Source organism: Oryzias latipes, chromosome 8 (assembly GCF_002234675.1).
Source record: "Oryzias latipes chromosome 8, ASM223467v1".
NCBI classification, from domain to species: domain Eukaryota; kingdom Metazoa; phylum Chordata; class Actinopteri; order Beloniformes; family Adrianichthyidae; genus Oryzias; species Oryzias latipes.
The window spans coordinates 21,967,142-21,986,714 of NC_019866.2; the positions used below are offsets into that span (position 1 = coordinate 21,967,142).

The window sequence follows — 19,573 nt, forward strand, 5'->3', positions numbered from 1 at the left end:
TTGTATCTTATTTTTATGTCTGGGAATAAAACAACACTCAAACAATAAAGTCTCTTAAGAAAGATCTGGACCGAAATAAACTATAACAACCATAAAAAGATTATCTAAGTTGGATATTTTTGCTTTTGTGTAGTATCTTGAAACAGCCATGACTGTAAATGGGCGCTTTATAACTAAACTGAAGTCTTATGACCACAATATAATTCCTTCTTTCTTTTGCAGACTCACAGTAGAACATTAGAGCGAAAGCAATTTAGCTCCCAAAGCGTCTTAAATTAGCCATAATGAAGAAACAGCAGGATTTTACACAAAATGGATATAAAAGGTCAAAAAAGGAACAGAATTAGAATTTTCTGCAGCTAGAAATTGATTGAAACTATCGTGACCGTTTTTTGGAGAAGTTTGAGTGATGTAACAAGTTGCAATTTACTTAATTAAGCCAAGAAAAAGGTCAAGCAAATCACAAAGGATTTTTTGTAACTTATCCCATAAAAGCAGCTGAAAGTGACTTCTTCAAGGACAAAACTTCCAATCCCCATACAATTCTCCCTTTTTCTTCAAACATTTTTCTACGTAGACTGAGAAATTTATGAGATATTTATACTCCCCCAGCTATGACTTTCTTTATATCCTGAGTATTGTTAATAGCGGGTAAAAAAAACTCTGTGCGAACAATGGCATCTGGCTGCTCATGCTAACCCTGTTCCAGCAGCCCAGAAATGGATTTAAAGTACAACAAAAGCAGCAGTTAGGGTTACAGTTCAAAGCTCAGAGTTCAGGCCACCCTGCAAGTGTCTCCACGGGTTACAATGACTGTTTTTCTTCTCACTTCCACAGCTTGTGGACTGACAGAACCGACACTGGCTGCTCCCATGAAGCCTCCGACCAACACCGCTTCAACGGGATATCACATGACTCCTGCGTGGCTACAGCACACCTCAGTGCATCAAGTAACCACAACTGGGTCACACAGACAACCCCCTCCTCTCTACTTCAGTTTCCGATCGGACTCCACCTGCATAACAACGATGGTTCTGTTCAATTCAATTCAAATCCATTTTATTTATATAGCCCAATTTTATAACAATAGTCGTCTCAATGGGCTGTTGAATTCTGATTCTATAAGCTCCTTTATTGTGAACAGCATACGACTTATAAATTATATTAGATCAATACCTTTAAAACCAAGAGTTGATTTGGAAAACTGGGCTTCTTAGGCTACGTTCACACCGCAGGGCTTAATGCACAATTGCGATTTTTTGAAAAAAATCTGATTTTTTTGCAAGGCCGTTCACATTTCTGTTAAATGCAAATTTTTGTGATCTCCTGTGTGACCATGAAATGACCCAGAAGTGACCCACATGCGCAGAAGAGAACTCAACGGTGAACGACGTCACTCGTTGTTTGCGGAAGAAGCTAACGTTAACAATGGATGTAAACAACAGTGTTGTCAACAGCGGAGCTCTTTTTGCATTATTACATTTGTTTTCACAAAGGAGCCAGCACAATTACAATCTTCTCATTTCAAGAAGGCAATGGAGCCAGGATCATCTGTACCCACTGTGTGTGTAATAAGAGAGAGGAGAGAGCGCGTAGAGCGCCGGAGGGAGTGTGTGTGTGTGTGTGTGGGGGGGGGGGCAGAAGTGTGTCGGGTGCGCGCATTGGTGTTGTGTGTTACGAAGGAAGGAGAACGGTAATAAAAGAAGGCTTCCCCCAAAATAAATGCTATTGACTCTTTATTAACCCGCTCTGGAGAATCTGAGGGTCCAAAGGGGGAAGTGAACCCCGGAGGAGGATCTGCCTTTGGCCCTGGAAAAGATCTCCCCCGCGCTTCTGACCACGGTCGGAAAGGAAAAAAAGTCGCTCGGCCATTTCGCTGGAAACATTTTCAAAAACCGCCCGGTTGCAATGAGAGCCCTCGAGTTTGGCCTGAATAGAGGTGTCACCCCAAATATCAATCAAATCGGTGACCTGGCTTGCTTTCCACTGACTGGTCTGAGCAGCATCGTCCAATGCTTATGTTTATGTTCTCGTTCCCGCCTACTTCAACGCAGAATTATGAAGTTTGTAGCGTATCGATGACGTACGGTTCGGAATCATGTGGCCTGGCCGTTCAGACGGAGGTCCCATTTCAAAAGATCGGATACGTATCGGATTCAGGACCAAATACCCAAGTGGCCTGGGTCGCATTTGAAAAGATCAAATCTGTGTTGTCCAGACTATCGTGAAAAGATCAGATACAGGTCGCATAGGAGCAAAAATATCGGAATTGGGTCGTTTCAGCCTGCAGTGTGAACGTAGCCTTAGATCAAACAGCAAGAAGCAGTTAAAACCTGGGAGGTGCCCATAACCAGAGTGTAGCCCAAGCATTCCCAAAAATGTTCAAGGTTCACTGAATTTTAAATATTCTCGTTGTGTCCTTATAAAATGCCCTTGTGGTTTTTAGGTTTTGTGAATAAATGTGATTACAGAAACGTCTAAATTATTTTCAACCTTAGACGCCCCCTTAACATGAGTCCTCCAGCCAGAGTGGGAGGTCAGATAGGGTTCATGTTGGCTGTAAAATGTTGGATTTCATTGAGGATTGTTGGTTTATCAGATTTTGTGCAAAATCCCCAAAATGTTTGGTAGAAACCCCCCACCTTCCAAATTTGATCCAAACAAGGAAGTGCCAAATGTGGGAGTTCCTTAAACCACCACTGGGGGTTGGTGTCAGAAGTAACTTTACACTGACTGCCATGTTTTAAGAGACAAAAAAAGCATTTTTGGTGCATCACCTGTAGCTGTCACAAAATATTTCCATTTTGTAAGTGTCTACATTTAATTTTTGTGCATTTTGTTCACCTCATGTGTTGAACTGAAAAATTGACTCTGTTCATGCGTTGGATCATAAGGAGTCAGGTGGGGCAGCGTTAGCGTTATGAGAAAGAAAGCAGAGAAAGGAACGCCGTGCAAAGACTTTGAAAATAGAATAGTAAGTCCTCAAAATATGATCAGAGGCCTGCAGAGACTGTAGAAGTTTTTAAGAAAAGGCTCAAGACCTAACTTTTTAATTATGCTTTTAGTTGATCGAATCTGCATATTTATTCTATTAGTTTTAATACTTATTATTCTATCTATTTAATTATGCTGTATGCATTTAATCTTGTTCTCAATTTTATGTTTTTACATACATCTTATGTAAAGTATTTAATTCTAGCACCGTACTATGATTTTAGCCCCAGTGGGGATCTTTTCTCCCTGCGCTTTCCTGCTTGGTCGGCGGTTGTCGCCCTGCTGGGGCAGCGGGAGTTTCACTTTGCAGCCTCACGGCTGTGGAGTGGACCCCACTGCTGTCCCGGTCTGGGTGGGCACTGTGGCGATGTTCCTACGGCCAAGCTGGCTCCTGGTATGAAGAGATTCCCAAATACTGTTACCTCACAGCAGAACCAAGCCTTACATTTCTTGTAGAAGTTACTTATATTAGTATTCATTGAGTGTGGGGTCATGGGTCATATGGGTTAACGGAGGGGAGTGGGAAGCCTGAATGGTGGGTTGGGCTTTTATTTAAATATATTGTGTTTTTTTTGTTTTAATTGTAAAGCGCTTTTTCGTGTCCTTCTACCAATTTTCTAAAGTGAATATTACTGAGATCCAAAACCCAGACATTATATATCTATAAATATATTTCAATATAATTCACATCAACAACAATGTGTTTATAAACACTGATTTTCAATAAAGAATAGCCTGTTTTTTATTTGAATGTAATCTTTTTTCAAAGCTGTGTTTGAATCAGTGCACATCCTCATTTTCATCTTCCTCTTTTTTCCTCCGCCGGCACACGGACAGAAACTAGTCAGCTGTTTCGCCATTGTTTGAGCTGTAAAGCACGCCGACATGACCAAACCCTTTAGCAACCAGCCAAAGATTTGCAATCATTCAATCGGCTTTATCAGCTGGAGATGACGTTTTAGGACAGAAAGCGATCTAACGGACCAGCAGCTCGTGGATCCTGAGGGCCACCGGTTTCCTCCATGATCATTGCTCCTCGTTACGGCTGTTAAAACATTAAAGTCCCACTCCAATCACCTTTTGTGTTCCCAGTGGTATTTTAATTGTGCAGTTTTTAGCCAAAATCGAAACAATCTGAGTAATTTTCTAGGACATAGTTCCTGCAGAGCGGCAGGAGTTCATTAAAAAATTGCTTTCCAGCAAACTGGAAACACAGTTTGCTTCCTGGGACACACAAAATTATCCAGGATGAATGAGGTCCACGGCCCCCTAAACCTACTCTCCATGGCAGCTAGAGACTATGCATGACACCAGTGAGTACATAAAACCAACAACTAATGTGGCTTCCTCCTCCTCTTCCTCTTCCTCCTCCTCCTCCTCCTCCTCCTCTCTTAGAGTAGCAGCTACTTTTCAGATGAGCCTCTTAAGCAGAATAACCACAGGAAACCGGGTGAAATAAAGAATTCATGAGAGGGCGGCGGTAGAGAGCACGCCGTCCTCAAAGTGTGTGTTATTGAATCAGCGCTTCAGGCCTCATTTACATTCTTTAAAGCCATCTGAAGGAGAGGTTGGCCAACACATAAACAGGCTGCGGATCAATGAGAGCGCTCAGAAGAAGAGGGGAAGTCCGGCTAGTTTATCTACGTTTTACACTAATAGTCTCTTTCTGGCCGTGAAGGGATAATGGCTTTTTGACAGATGGGGGGAGGAGTGAGAATTGGGTCGTTTCTGTAATGCTTCTTGATGGATCCAGCAAGAGGAGACTGGGGATTGGTTCCCGCCTGCTGATTGATGGAGGACACAGTAATCAGGTGAGGGACATCGTCACATGCCGGTTGAACCTGTGGTCATTACCAGGGTGGCCCAGTGATCTCAATAACCCCAACCCACTTTTGACCCACTGAGGATGAGGCTGTTGCAGTAGAAAAGAGTTCAGGGGCAGATTCAGCCAGACAGCTGTTCAAGGTGCTGCAGTGACGCATGTGCAAAGAAATGAAACCCAGCCGAGAATCTCTAAACCGGGATTCTCCTGATTTGCTCATTCTCCAGCGATAGCTGTTCCCCCTTCAGCTGATGGACGCCACACACCCGGTCCAAGTAACAAAACGGAAATCTAGAATAGAAGGAGGCCGGTAGTGTTGAGCGACACGTCTGATGCATTCACTGCAGCTCGGAAATCACCCAACTGTTACAGCGGTCCTTGTCCGAAACAGTTTTCAACAGAAACATAAACTCTAGACTAAAAAAAGAATAGGCAAAGGTCTAGATTTTAGGAAGTTATTCTTTCTACCATATTAGGAAATACGCATGATACCTTTAGATACCTTTAGAGGATGTCCAAAGTCTGCAAAGACTGCATTCAAATTTCCAGCGGCCCGCAGGCTCCTGTCATAAAACTCAATGTGAAGTATTTCTGATCTTCAAATATAAAATTCACAGTAACTCGGGTAATAATGTGTTTAGACATCTACCTGTTTTTGTGGGAAAAAAAAGAAAAGTATTCAATTGCAATAACATTTTCATTAAATAATCCAAATCTGGCCCTCTTTGCAAAATGTTTGGACGTAACCAGAAATAAACAAATGCTCTGGTTGATGGTTTCAGCTCCTTCATAGCAGCTGAGAGCCGCTCCATCCTGCCTGGTTCTGGTTCTGACTTTAGGTTCTACTAACTAACTGTTTCCAGGATTTTGGTGCCACAAGCACATCCGTTAAGTGCTTTAGGTTCTACGCCATTCAATGATTAAACACTAGTCGTAGTAGCACCTCCAAAAACTGGACTTCAAGTGTGAGGATTTGAGAGCAGGAGGGATGTGATCGGTTCTGGTTCTGGTCCAAACTCTGGCAGCAGTGCTGTAAATGAGCTGCAGTTTGCTGAAGAGCAGACAGGAGACGGAGGCATGAATCAGCTTCTCTAAACCATCATAAATATTCAATCAGTGACTTGAGATGGTAAAAATCGGATTTATCAGTGTGAGGCTGAGACTCGGGTCTCAGTCTGTTACGATTCAAAGATTTGAAGTTGGTCTTCCGTTCTTCCAGAAACAAGCTTTTAACTCACCTAATAGAACAAATGATTAGAGAATCTCATCTCAGATTCTACAGCCCTCAGTGAGCATTTTAAGTCTGCTTAAATCACTTTTATGCAGATCTGAAGAGCCCTGTAATAGACAGGAGAACTATCCTATCCTATCGCCCAATTGGATAGGCTCCAGCAACCCCGTGACCCTTAAAAAGGGGCTGAACAGCCAATCAACTGATTGTAAATTGGGTTAAAAGTTCCTCTGCGTTTCTGAAAGTCTGAGCACTTCTTGTCAGCCCACATCAGACTTTCCACGAAAAACAGGAGGGGCTTTCCTCGTTCCCCGTAACGCAGAACCGAGTTGTCACAACAACTGCCAGAGCAGCACTGTACGACTAAAAGCTGGATTCAGCAAGACACAGGGATAAACCAAACCACTACTGAACCAAATTATGGGGAAAGTGAATCGTTGCATCCTACTGCATACCAGCACGTCTATGTTAAAAGTGTCACACACGTGTGTAAGGTGGATTGATCATTGATTGCTTTTATTACATCACATCAAGCTTAGCATAAACCAAATAAAAGTTTTTCTACATGACTTATTAGTACATTTCAAAGAGTGTTTTATTTTACGTTTTTGGCGTTGTCTTGTAAAATTAAACTCAAATAAAAGCCTGACCCCAAAATTACGGTTTGACCCAAATCATACAGGGAAAGCGAATCGTTTACACATCCCTAATAATTACTGAACATCACACGTCAATCAAGCGTTTCCACCAACATCTTCATAGCTTTGGTCCAAAGCAACACATTCATAAAACAAAGCTTGCATGTAGTCATAACTGTAAGCACAAAAGCTTTGTCCATTTTTGACAAGTCCCTCCTGTTGTGAGTGGATCTGACACCGGTGTAACCAACAGCCGACCCCCTGACCCCACAACCGCTTTCATGGCACATCACAGGAGGAGGTTGGAGCCTAAACTGAGGGATTGGGGGTTACTTCTCACCAGATAGTCAGTGCCAGGCTGAGGCAGTCAGTGTCTGTGTGGTTTCCATGTGTTGAGCACAGCAGAAAACTATGCTGAGCAATGAAAGGTTAACCTTCAGAATGCAGAAGTGAGTTTATTTGTTAATGTATGGCCCATTAAACATGGAGAAAAGGTGGTTAAATCCCTCAGGTTTGGCTCAAAAGTTGGGGAAACTCACCTGCAGCTCGTTGTTGTTGGCCATCCCCAGTTATTAGACGGCTTCAGCTGATGTTTATTATCGCAGGTTATAGCCTCAAATCATCGCAGAAATGCTGGGTTAAGTCCGCCGGTGAGTCAATAGTCCTTCACATTAATGAATCTTTAATTTTCAAAATAATACATTCGGTCGTGCCAGGGTTTAGGGCACAGACAGAGTCGAGTCATTAATTCATGAGGCGCAGAGGGGAGAGGACTCCATCACCTCCCGGCGGCAGGATGTCAACTCTCGGACGGTGGTCCGCATCAGCGCGGAAGGGGGTGTCCGGAGGCGGGAGGACGGGCGCCGCCGCTGGGCTTCCGTTTCATGGTCAGGAGAACCAAAGCCCGCCCGGAACCACCACAGCTCCGCTCAACAGCCGGGTCGTCCTCCCCGGCGCTCCTCTCTGGTGGTGGGCTGAGAGAACCGGTGAGAGATGCGAAGAGAGAGGATGTTCCTACCACTTCCGTCTGGCACTTTCAAAATAAACGTTCGATTTACTCTAGCTGCCCACAATCTTTCTACGTTCTTCATTTTACATTAATTTTTGCTTCTCAGATATTTAAATCAGAAAAATAAATTGCTCGTATTCTCCAACTGTGGTTAAAATTGTTACTTTTGAGGAGGCAGTGCTTTTATCTTGAAAACACCCTCGCGAGGCTGCTCTGCAGCCGTAGCTAACTTCCTGTAACTTGATGGAGCCGCAAACTGAACCGCAGCAGTGTAGCGCCCTCCTGCCGCAACCTGTTGATTGCATTTCAAAGTCATCCTGCCATGTGGTTAAGACGTCAGCAGCAGCCTGCTTTTCCAAAGTGAAACGTTTTTTTACAGGATACAATTACATTATAGCGAGCGGCTCCTAAGATGTTAGAAAGGTAAGTGCCGTGACGTCTTCAGATGAGCCAATAGGAACTCTGGAGCAGAAATGACAAACAACTAATTATTACTCCTGATACTAATTACTTGTAAAGATTAATTCGTTGTAATTCTTTTTATTTCATTATATTTTTTTGCTTTTCACATTTTTAATTTGAAAATCAATTTTAAAAGACATTTTCACGACTTTGGACAAATAAAGTCAATAATCTGTTGTTTTCTTTCATTGAGGTTTATTTAATAAATGGTTTTAAGCGTCTAATTTAGAAGTTTACAAGGAAACATATTTCCTTAAAAAAAAAAGTGCAATACCTGCTCCATAATCAGAATTTCCTTTTTTGCCATTGTATCGACAATTAGGATGTTGTTTAAAAAGAATATATAAAAAAGTCAGGGTTGGAAATAAAAAGGCATTTTAAATATAAAATGTAAAATATAAAAATATAAAATAGTTGAATTGTGAACTTCATTTCTGAACCAAACATTGCACATGTTGATAAGGAGACCCAGTGGTTTTCTTAGAGCTCTTATTTTTTGTTCAGTGGGTTGACAGCTCTGGGAAGACAAAAAAGTCTTTCAGTCCGTTTGCCTTGTGAGACCTGCAGCGCCATCCTGCAGGAGCAGCTGGAACTGGTGGTTTCTGGGATGGAGGGAGACCTGGATGATGTCTTAGGTTCTAGTTTGGTAGCAAGAGTCCTTTAGGCTGGACAAGGGGGAGCCGGTGATTTTCTGTGTTTATTGCCTTCTGCAGCACTTTTCTGTCTGCAGAAGGTCACCAGCAACTTCTTCTCCAGGTTCCCCCTCCGGATTACGCTCAGGATGGCTGCTAGGCCTTTCTTACTGCCACCAGGGTTATAGTCCAGGAGAGGTCTTCAGTGATCTGCATGCCCAGGATGCAAATAGAATGGACCCTTTCCACACCGTCCTCATTTATGTACAGTGTGTGTGTGTGTGTGTGGGGGGGGGGGGGGGCGTATCTGCTTTGCCCTTCCTGAAGTCCAGGATTACTTTTGTTTGTTAACCCCCATGCTCCTGGTGGTTATAAGTTATAGGACTGTAAAGCACTAATCAAGGTAGACAAGCGCTTTATAAGGACACACTGTTTACTGTTTATCAATAAAAACCTGACAGGAAGTCATATGTGCTGCATATATTCATAGATTCTACTAAACTCTTACATTTTCAAGGCTCACATGCAGAACTCTGCTTAAATTTGTAACCAGTTGTCTCAAGTCCCAATGTCATCCTTTTATGATGAGGTCATGTAATTTTTTCAATGTGCAGACTCAACCGCTCTGTGCTGCACAGCAACGCTGATGCATTAATGAGTGAATAAAAATGCACTGACCTCAGAGGAGCAGGGACTGCAGCATCCTCAACTGTAATCTCAGAGGGAGGCAATAATAAAGCCTTAATTTATATACATAGTACTGAGGGAAACAGTCAAATCCAAGCATATTGGCAATTAAAAATGAAAGTTAATATTTATTTTCTGACTTCTTCTGCCTAAGGGGTTTTATAAAAGTCGATTTTTTACGTCTCCACCTTTAGTTCAAAAAATAAATAAAAGAACACTCAAAAACAGAAGTATATTTTGAAATATTCGAATTTATTATATATTAGATTGTAATATATTCTTTTCAAGTTCCATACTCTGAACATACCAAGCACTAGCATGGAGGACACCTTCTGGAAGACGAGAAACAACCACTCTCAAGCCTTAAACTAGAAAAAAAAATGTAAACATTATCGTTTCATCTCACTACGTACTGGTTTTGATAGCTGAGGTGCACACGATATGTGACTAAAGGAGATCGAGGCACTGTGGAGTGTATCAAACCAACAGGTGTACATAAATAGATTCTCATATTTGCATGCAGTCCGGAGCTCAGGATTAAAACTTCATATCAAATATAACAGCAAGAAATATTTTTAACACAAACATAATCAAGCAAAAGTCATGCATCTTTAATACTATGATAAACTATGTTCTCTGCTATATATTGATTTAATTCAAAAAGACAGCATCTCTTTGAGGTGATAAAGTTATTTGACTAAGATTGTCGTCACAGGGTTGTGGTCTCTGCTGCCACTAGGGGGCAGTGTTGCGCTACTTTTATGGTTTCTGGCTATAGTCACTGACAGAAAAAAAAGAAAGAGGTTTTGTTATTTCATGGCAGAAATGTTTCTACCAGGAACTGAACGTGTTTGTGACAAGCTTCATAAATGACAGGACAGACGACAGAAGATGGGGATGTTTTAGGCCTGCGTCTCTACATCTTGACATCTTCCTACGAGCTCAGAGGCTGAGAATGCAGCCACCCAGGAAGTGATGCGACCATCCTGGAATGTGACAGAGGGCCCCTCTTATTCTAGCCTCCAAATGAGCTTAAGATCTCCTCTCTGCTGTCCGGTGGGCTTACAGTGACACCCCAGAGGTTAAGATTTTTTTTAGGACAAGATTCATTTAGGACAAATAAGGGCAATTTTGTCATAGCGAAGTCCTGCAAAGACGACCAGTGTCCGCTCTCTTGGAGGGATTTCACTAACCCTTGTGCTATCTTGTGGGGTCCAGATGACCCCCACTCCCAACGTTAACGTGCCAAGGCACGTTAACGTTGGGAGTGGGGGTCATCTGGACCCCACAAGATAGCACAAGGGATAAACAAACGTCCCCCTCGCAGCACAACGTCTACAGCAGTCACCATATTGGAAATCTATACGGGGAAACATACTCTAATGGGATAAGGGGGTTTCAGAAGGACAGAGACCTTGATAAATGTGACAGGGGGGGTCGTTTTCAGGAAAGCTAATAGGATAAGCCGGAAGATCTGTTTGATTCAAACATCTGCAGTCTCACCAGCGTGATAGAGAAGTATGTAAACAACTTTAAAGACCCACTCCGATGAAAATGGAGTTTTTAACATATTTTTAGGGCATTTTTCTGATGATAAAGGGCCAATTTAAGTATTTCTTTATTCAAAGTATTGTTACTCAGGAGTGGATGAAAAAAATGCCGTTTGAAAAAGATCGTATTTGTGTCGTAGAATCACAAGCTCCCTGCTCCGCTCCATTCTGATGCAGCTGCAGACAAATAGATCGATGATCGTCTTTCTTTTCCTCGTCTGAGCTGGAATCTGGATCTAAACTGTGCGGCTGGATAGCTACGAGACTGCTCGCCATTTTTGTTGCACCGCTAACGTTAGCTGGAAAACAATGCAGGCTTTCGATTTGGCAACAAACGGCATAATTCTAAGTAAAAGAGCAGTGGGAACGCTTTAAAATAGATCAAAAGATGATTGGAGTGGGACTTTAAAGCCTCTCCTTTGCAGAACTGAATAGAAAAGAAAGATGAGTGGACTTCAGTGCTGGGTCTCCAGCTCCACCACGGTCCAGTCTCCAGACGGAGAGCTGCTCCGGCTGTCTGGAGAGTAACTGCTGACGGAGGTCACCGTGGCGGCTGGGGGGCTGAATTGGGGAGGCAGGCTGGGCCACATGTTGCTTTCCAGGGGACTAAGTATGCCCCCTGTCCCCACCGGAAGGAGAAGCAGAGGAGGACAGCCTCCGTCTCCGGACAGTAACAGGGTCTGATTGATGAGCTGCTGGACCATGTCCACCTTCTGGTTCCACTCCAGGTCCTGTGGAGGCACGGGACGAGGCTGCTTCTGGACGTTCTGGGGGGAGGGAACCCTCGTTCCGGGCAGCCACAGGTTCTTGTTCGGCTCCTGTCCCGCTTCATCTTCTTCATCGCTGGTTTCCATGGATTCGTAGATGGTGCAGAGCCCCGAGGAAGGGGAGAGCATCACCCCGGTGGGGCTCCTCCTCAGCTGCTGCTGCTGCTGCTGGATCTGTTTCTGCTGCATGCGGTACTGATGCTCCAACTCCAGCTGCCACTGCAGGAGCTGCCTGCGGTGGCGGTGCTCGTGCTGCTGCTGCTGCAGCTGCAGCTGGAGGAGCTCCCTGCGCTGCCTCTCCAGGAGCCTCTGCTGCTCCAGCCTGAGCTGCTCCTCCTCCAGCCACTCCCTCTTCTGCGTCTCCTGCATCTCCTTCACTTGTTCCTGAGTCTGCTCCATCCTCCTCAGTTGCTCCCCGGAGTTGCCCTTCAAAGGTGGGGGAGGTGCAATCTCTGCAAAATGTTCAGCCAGTGCGGGGTCAATGGGTCTCCTGTTGCCAGGCACCAACGCTAGGTAGTGGCAGTTCGCTACGGGGTTCTGGTTCCAGTTGTCTTCCTGCGAGTCACTTTGCCACGTGTGCTCCTCTTCCTCATCAGTGCTCTTCTCGTCTCCTGTGAGACAGTGGAGATCACTTGGAGCATCCGATAAAGATGCATGCATAAAACTGAACGGGGGCCAAGGAGGAGCATTTTCAACAAGAAGAAGGGGGGGTGGGGGGGTGACACGGAAAACAGGGCTCTCTCAAAAAAAAAAAAAAAAACACGTGACAACCGGGGTGCAGCACAAAACAGAACCGGTTCTTTGGTGTGACGTCCGCTCTCTCCTCACCATTGCACTTTGTTCATCATGCAAGACGGCGGCCTCACGGCGACCGGGAGGAAACGAACGGGTGACGGGGTGCTGGAGGGGGGGGCAAACACACGGCTAAGGCTAAAGCTGGACTCTTTCATGGAGCTGCCCGTCTCACACGGATGAATAGATGATCCAATGATATTGTTTAATGTCAGTCAAATAATTGACAGCTATGTTTGCTAGTTTAAGCTTCGATTTCTGGGACATTTTTTGTCTGAATATGTATTTTATCCGTACTTTTTTGTTCAAATAAAAATGTTTTTCTCTCATGTTCTAACTACATTTAGATCATTTTCGGAAAAAATAAAATCCAACAAAATTTGAACCCATCTAAATATTAGACAGGAGTTGTTTAACCAATCAGCTTCTTTTTTGTCAACTTTTTAAATGTGTTTTTAACCAAAGATTTGTTTTTCTTTCTGGAGTGGAGGAAATAGGTATTTGACCCCTTACTGACTTTGACCTAAAAAGATGGTGGGTTCATTGGAGCAGTGAGCGATAGAAAATCACACAGACAATCAAGAAATTATTTGCATTTAATTGAAGTTATTTACCCCCCCCCACCCCCCCCATTGGCAACACAGAGGTCAGATGTTTCTTCTTGTTGATGAGCAGGTTTCTGCACATATCAGGAAGTATTTGGGTCCATTCTTCTTTAAAAACTACTTCTATATCACTCAGATTTGGTGGCTGTTGCTTAGCAACATCCGCTCTCTCCATAGGTTTTCCATAGGATTGACTGGCTGGACCGCTCCATGACCTTGATATGCTTCTTCTTCAGCCGTTCCCTGGTTGTCTTGGCTGTATGTTTTGGGGGTCATTATCTTGTTGGAAGACTCATCCACCACCCATTTTAAGCCTCTAGATGGAGGCAAGGATTTGATGGTACATGGCTCCGCCCATCCTTCCGTCCACACGGTGAAGTAGCCCTGTGCAGATCCCTCCCCCTCCCCTAAAGCATGATGCTCCCACCTCCATGCTTGACGGTTGGGATGGTGTTTTTATCATCTGCAGCATTTTTCTTCTTCCAAATATGACGGGTTGAGTTGATGCCAAAGAGCTCCATGTTGGTCTCATCTGACCACAGCACCTTCTCCCAATCTCTCTCTAAATCATGAAGGTGTTCAATGGTAAACCTCAGTCTGGCCTGCACATGTGCCGTCTTTGTAAGCTCTGCAACATGTTAAACCACTGTGGTGTAAAGTATTAACAATGGTTGCCTTGGTGACTGTGGCTCAGCTGCTGTTGTTTCAGGCCGGTTTCTCTCTGATCTCATGATAATGGAAACCCCACCAGGCATCTGACATCTGGTTTGGAGTCCCTGACCTTTAGGTGGACTGATGGTCACGTTGCACCAACAGTTGTCATGGTAACCCCCAGCTTCTTGCTGATGGTTTTGTAGTCCAGTCCAGTCTTGTGCAGGTCTACAATCTTCTCCCTTGAATCCACTGAAAGCTCTTCAGTCCTTCCCTGTTGGAGAGTTTGGAGTCTGACTGATGGACTGATTGTGTGGACAGGTGTCTTTTCTACAGGTGATCAGTTCAAACAGGTGTCTTCCATTCAGGTGACAGGTTGATTAAGAGAGTCTAAAGGGTCTGTGTGAACCAGAACTCTTGATGTTTACTAGGGGGATCAAATATGTATTTACCTCCATGAAAGACAAATAAATGTATTTAAATGACTTAAAGTCGATTTCTTGATTTCTCCATCTCTAACTGTATAACATCACAGTTGTCAACCACATGCTTGTCATATTTTTCCTTCATGCATGTAAAAACATTAAAGACATTTCAGGAGTGTGTATGTTTTTTTATGCTATTGAAGCTTTTTCTTGTCTAGAGGTGATGTTGGTTTTGTGGACTTGAGCAGCATCTATATTGAGCTACTGAGCAGTTTTTCCTAAATGTCACAGCTTTGCTGGTTTATAGAGCTCAGATGTTGTTGTTTTGTTTTTTCAGCTGAGGAAGAGGAGACACTGAGGGAAACATAAATCCACAAACAGCTGAGGCATGCTGGATCCACTGGGAAAGGAAGAAACAGGAACGAAATGCCTTGCAATGATGCTTTAATGGAACTTTGAAAGATATCCTAGAGTGAACCATTCATTTCTACTGCAGAACTGTCTCAAACGTCAGGTAGTACAAACTGGTTTTGTTAGTTAAACATGCAATATACTGTTGAACAGAAACAAAAAGCCTGCTATGGAGGCTTTCAAACTGGAAAGCTCAGCTGTCACAACCGTATAGGCTTAGCAGGATCTTACAAAATAAAAGCTTTGTGGTTCACCGGAGCACAAACGGTCAAGCTAACGGAGCCACGTCACACAAACGCTGTGACTTTGACCAACCTACGGCAAGAGCGCTGAACCTGCTGAAGCACACGAGAAAACAAAACGTCACCAAGTGCTAGCTAGTTAGGGCTGTCCCACACGAGACTGTGGGGCTGGAAAAATGTATCCAGAAAGTTTGAGGACTCAGATGGGGTTCAGATAAAACCAGTGAGCTTCATTTGCTCCCAATCAAAATAAAAACAAAGAATAAAAAAAAGGCCTCATGTCCATGATCAAAACACTAGTCACACTTAGATGAAAGTCTCCAGTAATTTGGTCAAATTTACCAAAATCTAAAACCAGTGTTTGACAGTAATGATGCTTTTATAGCAGGAGGGTCAGCCCTGAACCTTAGTAAAGCTGTAGCTGTGTTTCTGACGAGGCTTTATTTTGAAACTTTCTGAGAAGAATGCCTCATGTGCAGAGAGGAAGGACCAGAAAACAAACCAAAACAACAAAGCAAATATAAAAAGAAAAGGACATGTGTTTGGTAAAAACAGTGGGATAAATACACAAATGAGTCCATTTCCTTCCGTCAGAGTTTTCCTTTCAGTTTAAAGGCTCGGTCGCCGTGGACCAATCAGTCAGTACCCCGCTGGGAAGGGGGCGGGGCCTGGGGGTTTGCAGTGTTACTTGGTGGAAAAACGGTAGTATCTATAGTCCGTTACGGTTTTAGCAATACACTCAACTCATAACCATGACTGGAACAGTAAGAAAGACAGAGGCTTCATTGAAAAACCGCTACTGTCATTTTTTTTCCTCCTTCTCCTTCATTTTTTTTATTTTTATCTGCTCCTCTACTCTGTTGCTGTCCTCTTTGTCTGCTAAGACGTCTAACCCAAGTGGAGAGGAAACAAACGGGGGCGGGGGGAGGGTTGCAGGGAAAAGGTGCATTCCAGGGAGAACGGGAAGGACTTATACGTTACCTTCCAGGAAACTATCAGTCTTATCGCAAACGGTGGAGAAGTACGGAGGCTGGAAGTCGCCGGGGTCCTCCGCCTCCTGGTTCCGTGTGTGCTGACCGGGCTCCTGTGGACCTTCCACGTGTTCTGCTACAAGCTTCCCGCCGAGCAAATAGTGACGCTCATCCAGACTGGGGTAGGGATCTTCTGTGTGGCTCAGAGGCATCAGGTCCACGGCGCCGCCCAGCAGGTCCTCGGGGCGGGCGGCGGCGGCGGATGGCAGTGTGAGCTCTTTGATGAGGGAGGGGTCTTTGGCCTCCTCTGGAAGCTGCTCCTCGTTCTCCAGGGAGAAGATGCCGGGGCTCTTCCCGCAGCTCTCGGCCATGGAGTGGGCGTTGGAATTGGATGTGGTGCAGTCGAAGCCGTAAGACGCCACAGAGTTGGCAGACTGAGGCGTGGTCCCGCCGCCGTCCTCCTCCCCCTCTCCGGCTGCCGTGTTTCCGGCCTCCTCCTCCAGCGCTGGCAGGCCGCAGGTGGGGCTGGGGCTTTCGAACTCAACCCCGGCATCCATCTTAATGGGGGTCTCTGGGTCGTTGATCTGGATCTCCCCCTCTGTGTCGCTGGCCTCGTCGCCTGAGGTGGAGGGAGAAGATGGGTCGGATGCTGGAGCAGTGGGGGGTCCCGTTCCCGGGACTTCGTCGGCAGGGAGCGTCTCGGCCTCCTCTTCCTCTCCGTCCCCCTTCTCCATGTGAATGCCCAGGTCCTGATCCACGTCCGGCTGGAGCGAAGCAGGAACGGGGGTCTGCTGTTTGTCAGAGCGCGACTCCACCCCGGAGCTGCTGTCGTAGTCCTGGAGCTCCTCCGGAGTGCTGGTCTCACTGCTGCTGTGGGCCGCCAGAGCGCCCCCACTCAGGGTGCTGGACTGGGACACGCCCACAGCCGGAGCAACCAGGAGGTCAGGGGCCTCTTCTGGAGCCACGCCCATCAGCAGGCTGTATTCGGGGGGTTGGCTCCCAGGTTGATGCTCTGTCTGAGGAGCAAAAGACGGGGCGCCGCTGTCTAAGCAGGCCTGGGCGGGAGACTGGGTGGGGGTCTCGGACTCAGCGGCACCATGGTCTGACATGGGGCTGGGGGAGGAGACGGAGAGCAGCGAGGCAGGCTGGCTCCACGTGTCGGAGAAAGGGTTGGTCTGACTCCAACTAGAGATCGGGGGGGCACAGGGCGGGAGACCAGCGAGGTTGATGTTGTCTGAACGCTCCTCCTCATTGAAGCCGTCTTCATCCATGTTCCCGCCGCTCTCCACCAGCCCTTCACTGTGCATCTCCACATCTTCATCCTCCTCCTCCTCATTCTGGTCCCGCTCCTTGAACAGGCCGTGTTGCTCCTCTACCTGCTCTGAGCTCATGTCCATGTCGTCCACCCGTTCATCCTCTTCATCCTCGTCCTCTTCTTCCTCGTTTGCTAAGGTTTCCACGTTGGGAGAGCCCATGAGGTTGCCGTCTCCCTCTGACCCTCTGAGGCTGGAGTCCACTAAGGCGTCTGAGCTCTGGGTGCCCTCCAGTATGGCGGTGTGCAGGGTGCTGCTGAGGTCGGACACGCCCGGCTGTCGACTGCTCGTGCAGCTGCTCACATCCTCAGAGTCCATCCCAGACAGCAAGTCGTCTCCATGCCAACCGGCGGAGCCGCCAAACACAGAGGAGCGGACCTGGAACTCATCAGAGGGCTGAGATGAGCTCATATCGGTGATCATAGACGAAAGCTGGTGTCCCAGTCTCCTCTGTTCATCCTCCTCCTCATCATCCTCATCCTCATCATCCTCGTTGATCTCCTCATCAGCCTTTTCCACTGCCTCCTCCTTTTCACCGGGGGAGGTCAGGTCCCCAGGAATGAAAACCCCTGGAGGAGAGGCACCCAGGAAATGTAGTTGTGCAGCAGCATCAAAAGCCCCCGGAGCCGAGAGGGGAGGGAGGAAGAGGTTTTCTTTCTCACGCTCCTCATCCTCTTCCTTACCCTTCATCTCCTGTCCTTCCTGCTCTTCATCCTCTTCTTGGCTCTGAGCCCAAGAGTCAGAGTGGACATCCACGCGCAGCAGAGGGGAGGCACTCTGTGGTTGTCTGACAGGAGAGGCGGGGCCTGGCGGAGAACAGGGCGGAGACATGACTGTTGTTCCTAAGGAAGGGAACGAGTTGTTGGTGGTCTCTTGGAACTGGAAATGGTCCATCTGAGCGGCGCTGGAGCCCAGTTCAGCAGCTGCTGATGGCTGAGGCGGTCCTACTAGAATTTCTGAAGAAGGTTCTAGAATTTGGTGTGGACCTGATTCATGCTCAGTTTCTTCCTGGGTAGGTTCTGGAGTCGGTTCTCGTAGGTATTCTAAAGTCGGTTTCTGCACCACTTCTGAAGTTGATTCTTGTAAATAATTTGGGGTTGATTCCCTTGCTGGTTCTGGAGTTGGAACCCTAACTGGTTCTGGAGTTGGTATCCTCATCGGTTCTGGAGTTGGTTCCTTCACAGGTTCTGGAGTTGGAACCCTAATTGGTTCTGGAGTTGGTATCCTCTTCGGTTCTGGAGTTGGTTCCCTCGCTGGTGCTGGAGTTGGATCCCTAATTGGTTCTGGAGTTGGTATCCTCATCGGTTCTGGAGTTGGTATCCTCATCGGTTCTGGAGTTGGTATCCTCATCGGTTCTGGAGTTGGTATCCTCTTCGGTTCTGGAGTTGGTTCCCTCGCTGGTTCCCTCGCTGGTGCTGGAGTTGGATCCCTAATTGGTTCTGGAGTTGGTATCCTCATCGGTTCTGGAGTTGGTATCTTCATCGGTTCTGGAGTTGGAACCCTCATCGGTTCAGGGGTTGGAACTCTTAAAGGTTCTGGAGTTGGTACCCTCACGGGTTCTGGAGTTGGTACCCTCACAGGTTCTGGAGTTGGTTCCCTCACAGGTTCTGGAGTTGGTTCCCTCACGGGTTCTGGAGTTGGTACCCTCACAGGTTCTGGAGTTGGTACCCTGACAGGTTGTGGTCTAGGCTCCTGCATGGGTTCTGCAGCTGGTTCCTGTAGGAGCTTTGACTTGGCTTCACACGCTGACTGTGATTCTGGGACCGGTTCCAGAGCGGCCTCAGGTGTTTCCTCCCGAGCTGCAGCTGGTACCTCCACATGAGCCTCTGCCTGAGGCTGCAGCCCTTCTGGTTCTGCAGCGACAGCTGTTGCCGTGGCGATGGCTGCAGCAGCAGCTATGGCTGCTGCCACTTCTTTTCCAGGTCCATCAGCTGCCGCGGGTTTGGGGGCCCGTTTGACAGGGGTCGGGGTGCTGCTCCCCACAGTCTTCTTGGGGCTGGTGGTCTTGGCTGCTGCTGGTTTGGTGCCGCTGTTCTTGGAGGGTGTGGCCCTGCCCTCCTGTGTTTTGGTGCGATTGGGCGTCTTTGATTCTGAAATCTTATTTGGGTTGGACTTTTTGGCCGTGGCGTCTGATTTTGAGGATGACTTGGGGGTTTCGGGCTTTGAGGACTTTGTTGAGGAGGAAGGGCGAGTCAGGGGCGAATCCGCAGGTTTTCTGGCTGCTGGAGTGGACGGTTTGGTAACGTCTAGAAAAAAACAGCACAAGGACTGGTTACATGCTGAAAAACCAAAAATGTGTGACAGGATGACTAAAAAATAGTTGTAAACAACAAATATTTTGGGTCCATTTGCATCCTCAGAAGCACAACTA

General features: G+C 46.3%; 2 protein-coding genes across 3 annotated transcripts in view; both read right to left on the bottom strand.

The window, feature by feature from the left end:
- Positions 1–7,672, bottom strand: part of LOC101159676 (serine/threonine-protein kinase N1) — a 43,562-nt gene extending 35,890 nt beyond the window's left edge. Inside the window, exon 1 of the mRNA XM_023957994.1 lies at positions 7,225–7,672. Within this exon, the coding sequence (XP_023813762.1) occupies positions 7,225–7,248 (24 nt within the window). The 5' untranslated portion in view covers positions 7,249–7,672. The remainder of the gene's footprint in view (positions 1–7,224) is intronic.
- A 7,020-nt stretch (positions 7,673–14,692) lies between these two features.
- Positions 14,693–19,573, bottom strand: part of LOC101160168 (mucin-5AC) — a 32,708-nt gene continuing 27,827 nt past the window's right edge. For both annotated transcript variants that reach the window (XM_011478592.3, XM_004071977.4), the window contains exon 5: positions 14,693–19,448. In XM_011478592.3, coding sequence (XP_011476894.1) covers positions 15,889–19,448 — 3,560 coding nt within the window. In that variant the 3' untranslated portion in view covers positions 14,693–15,888. The remainder of the gene's footprint in view (positions 19,449–19,573) is intronic.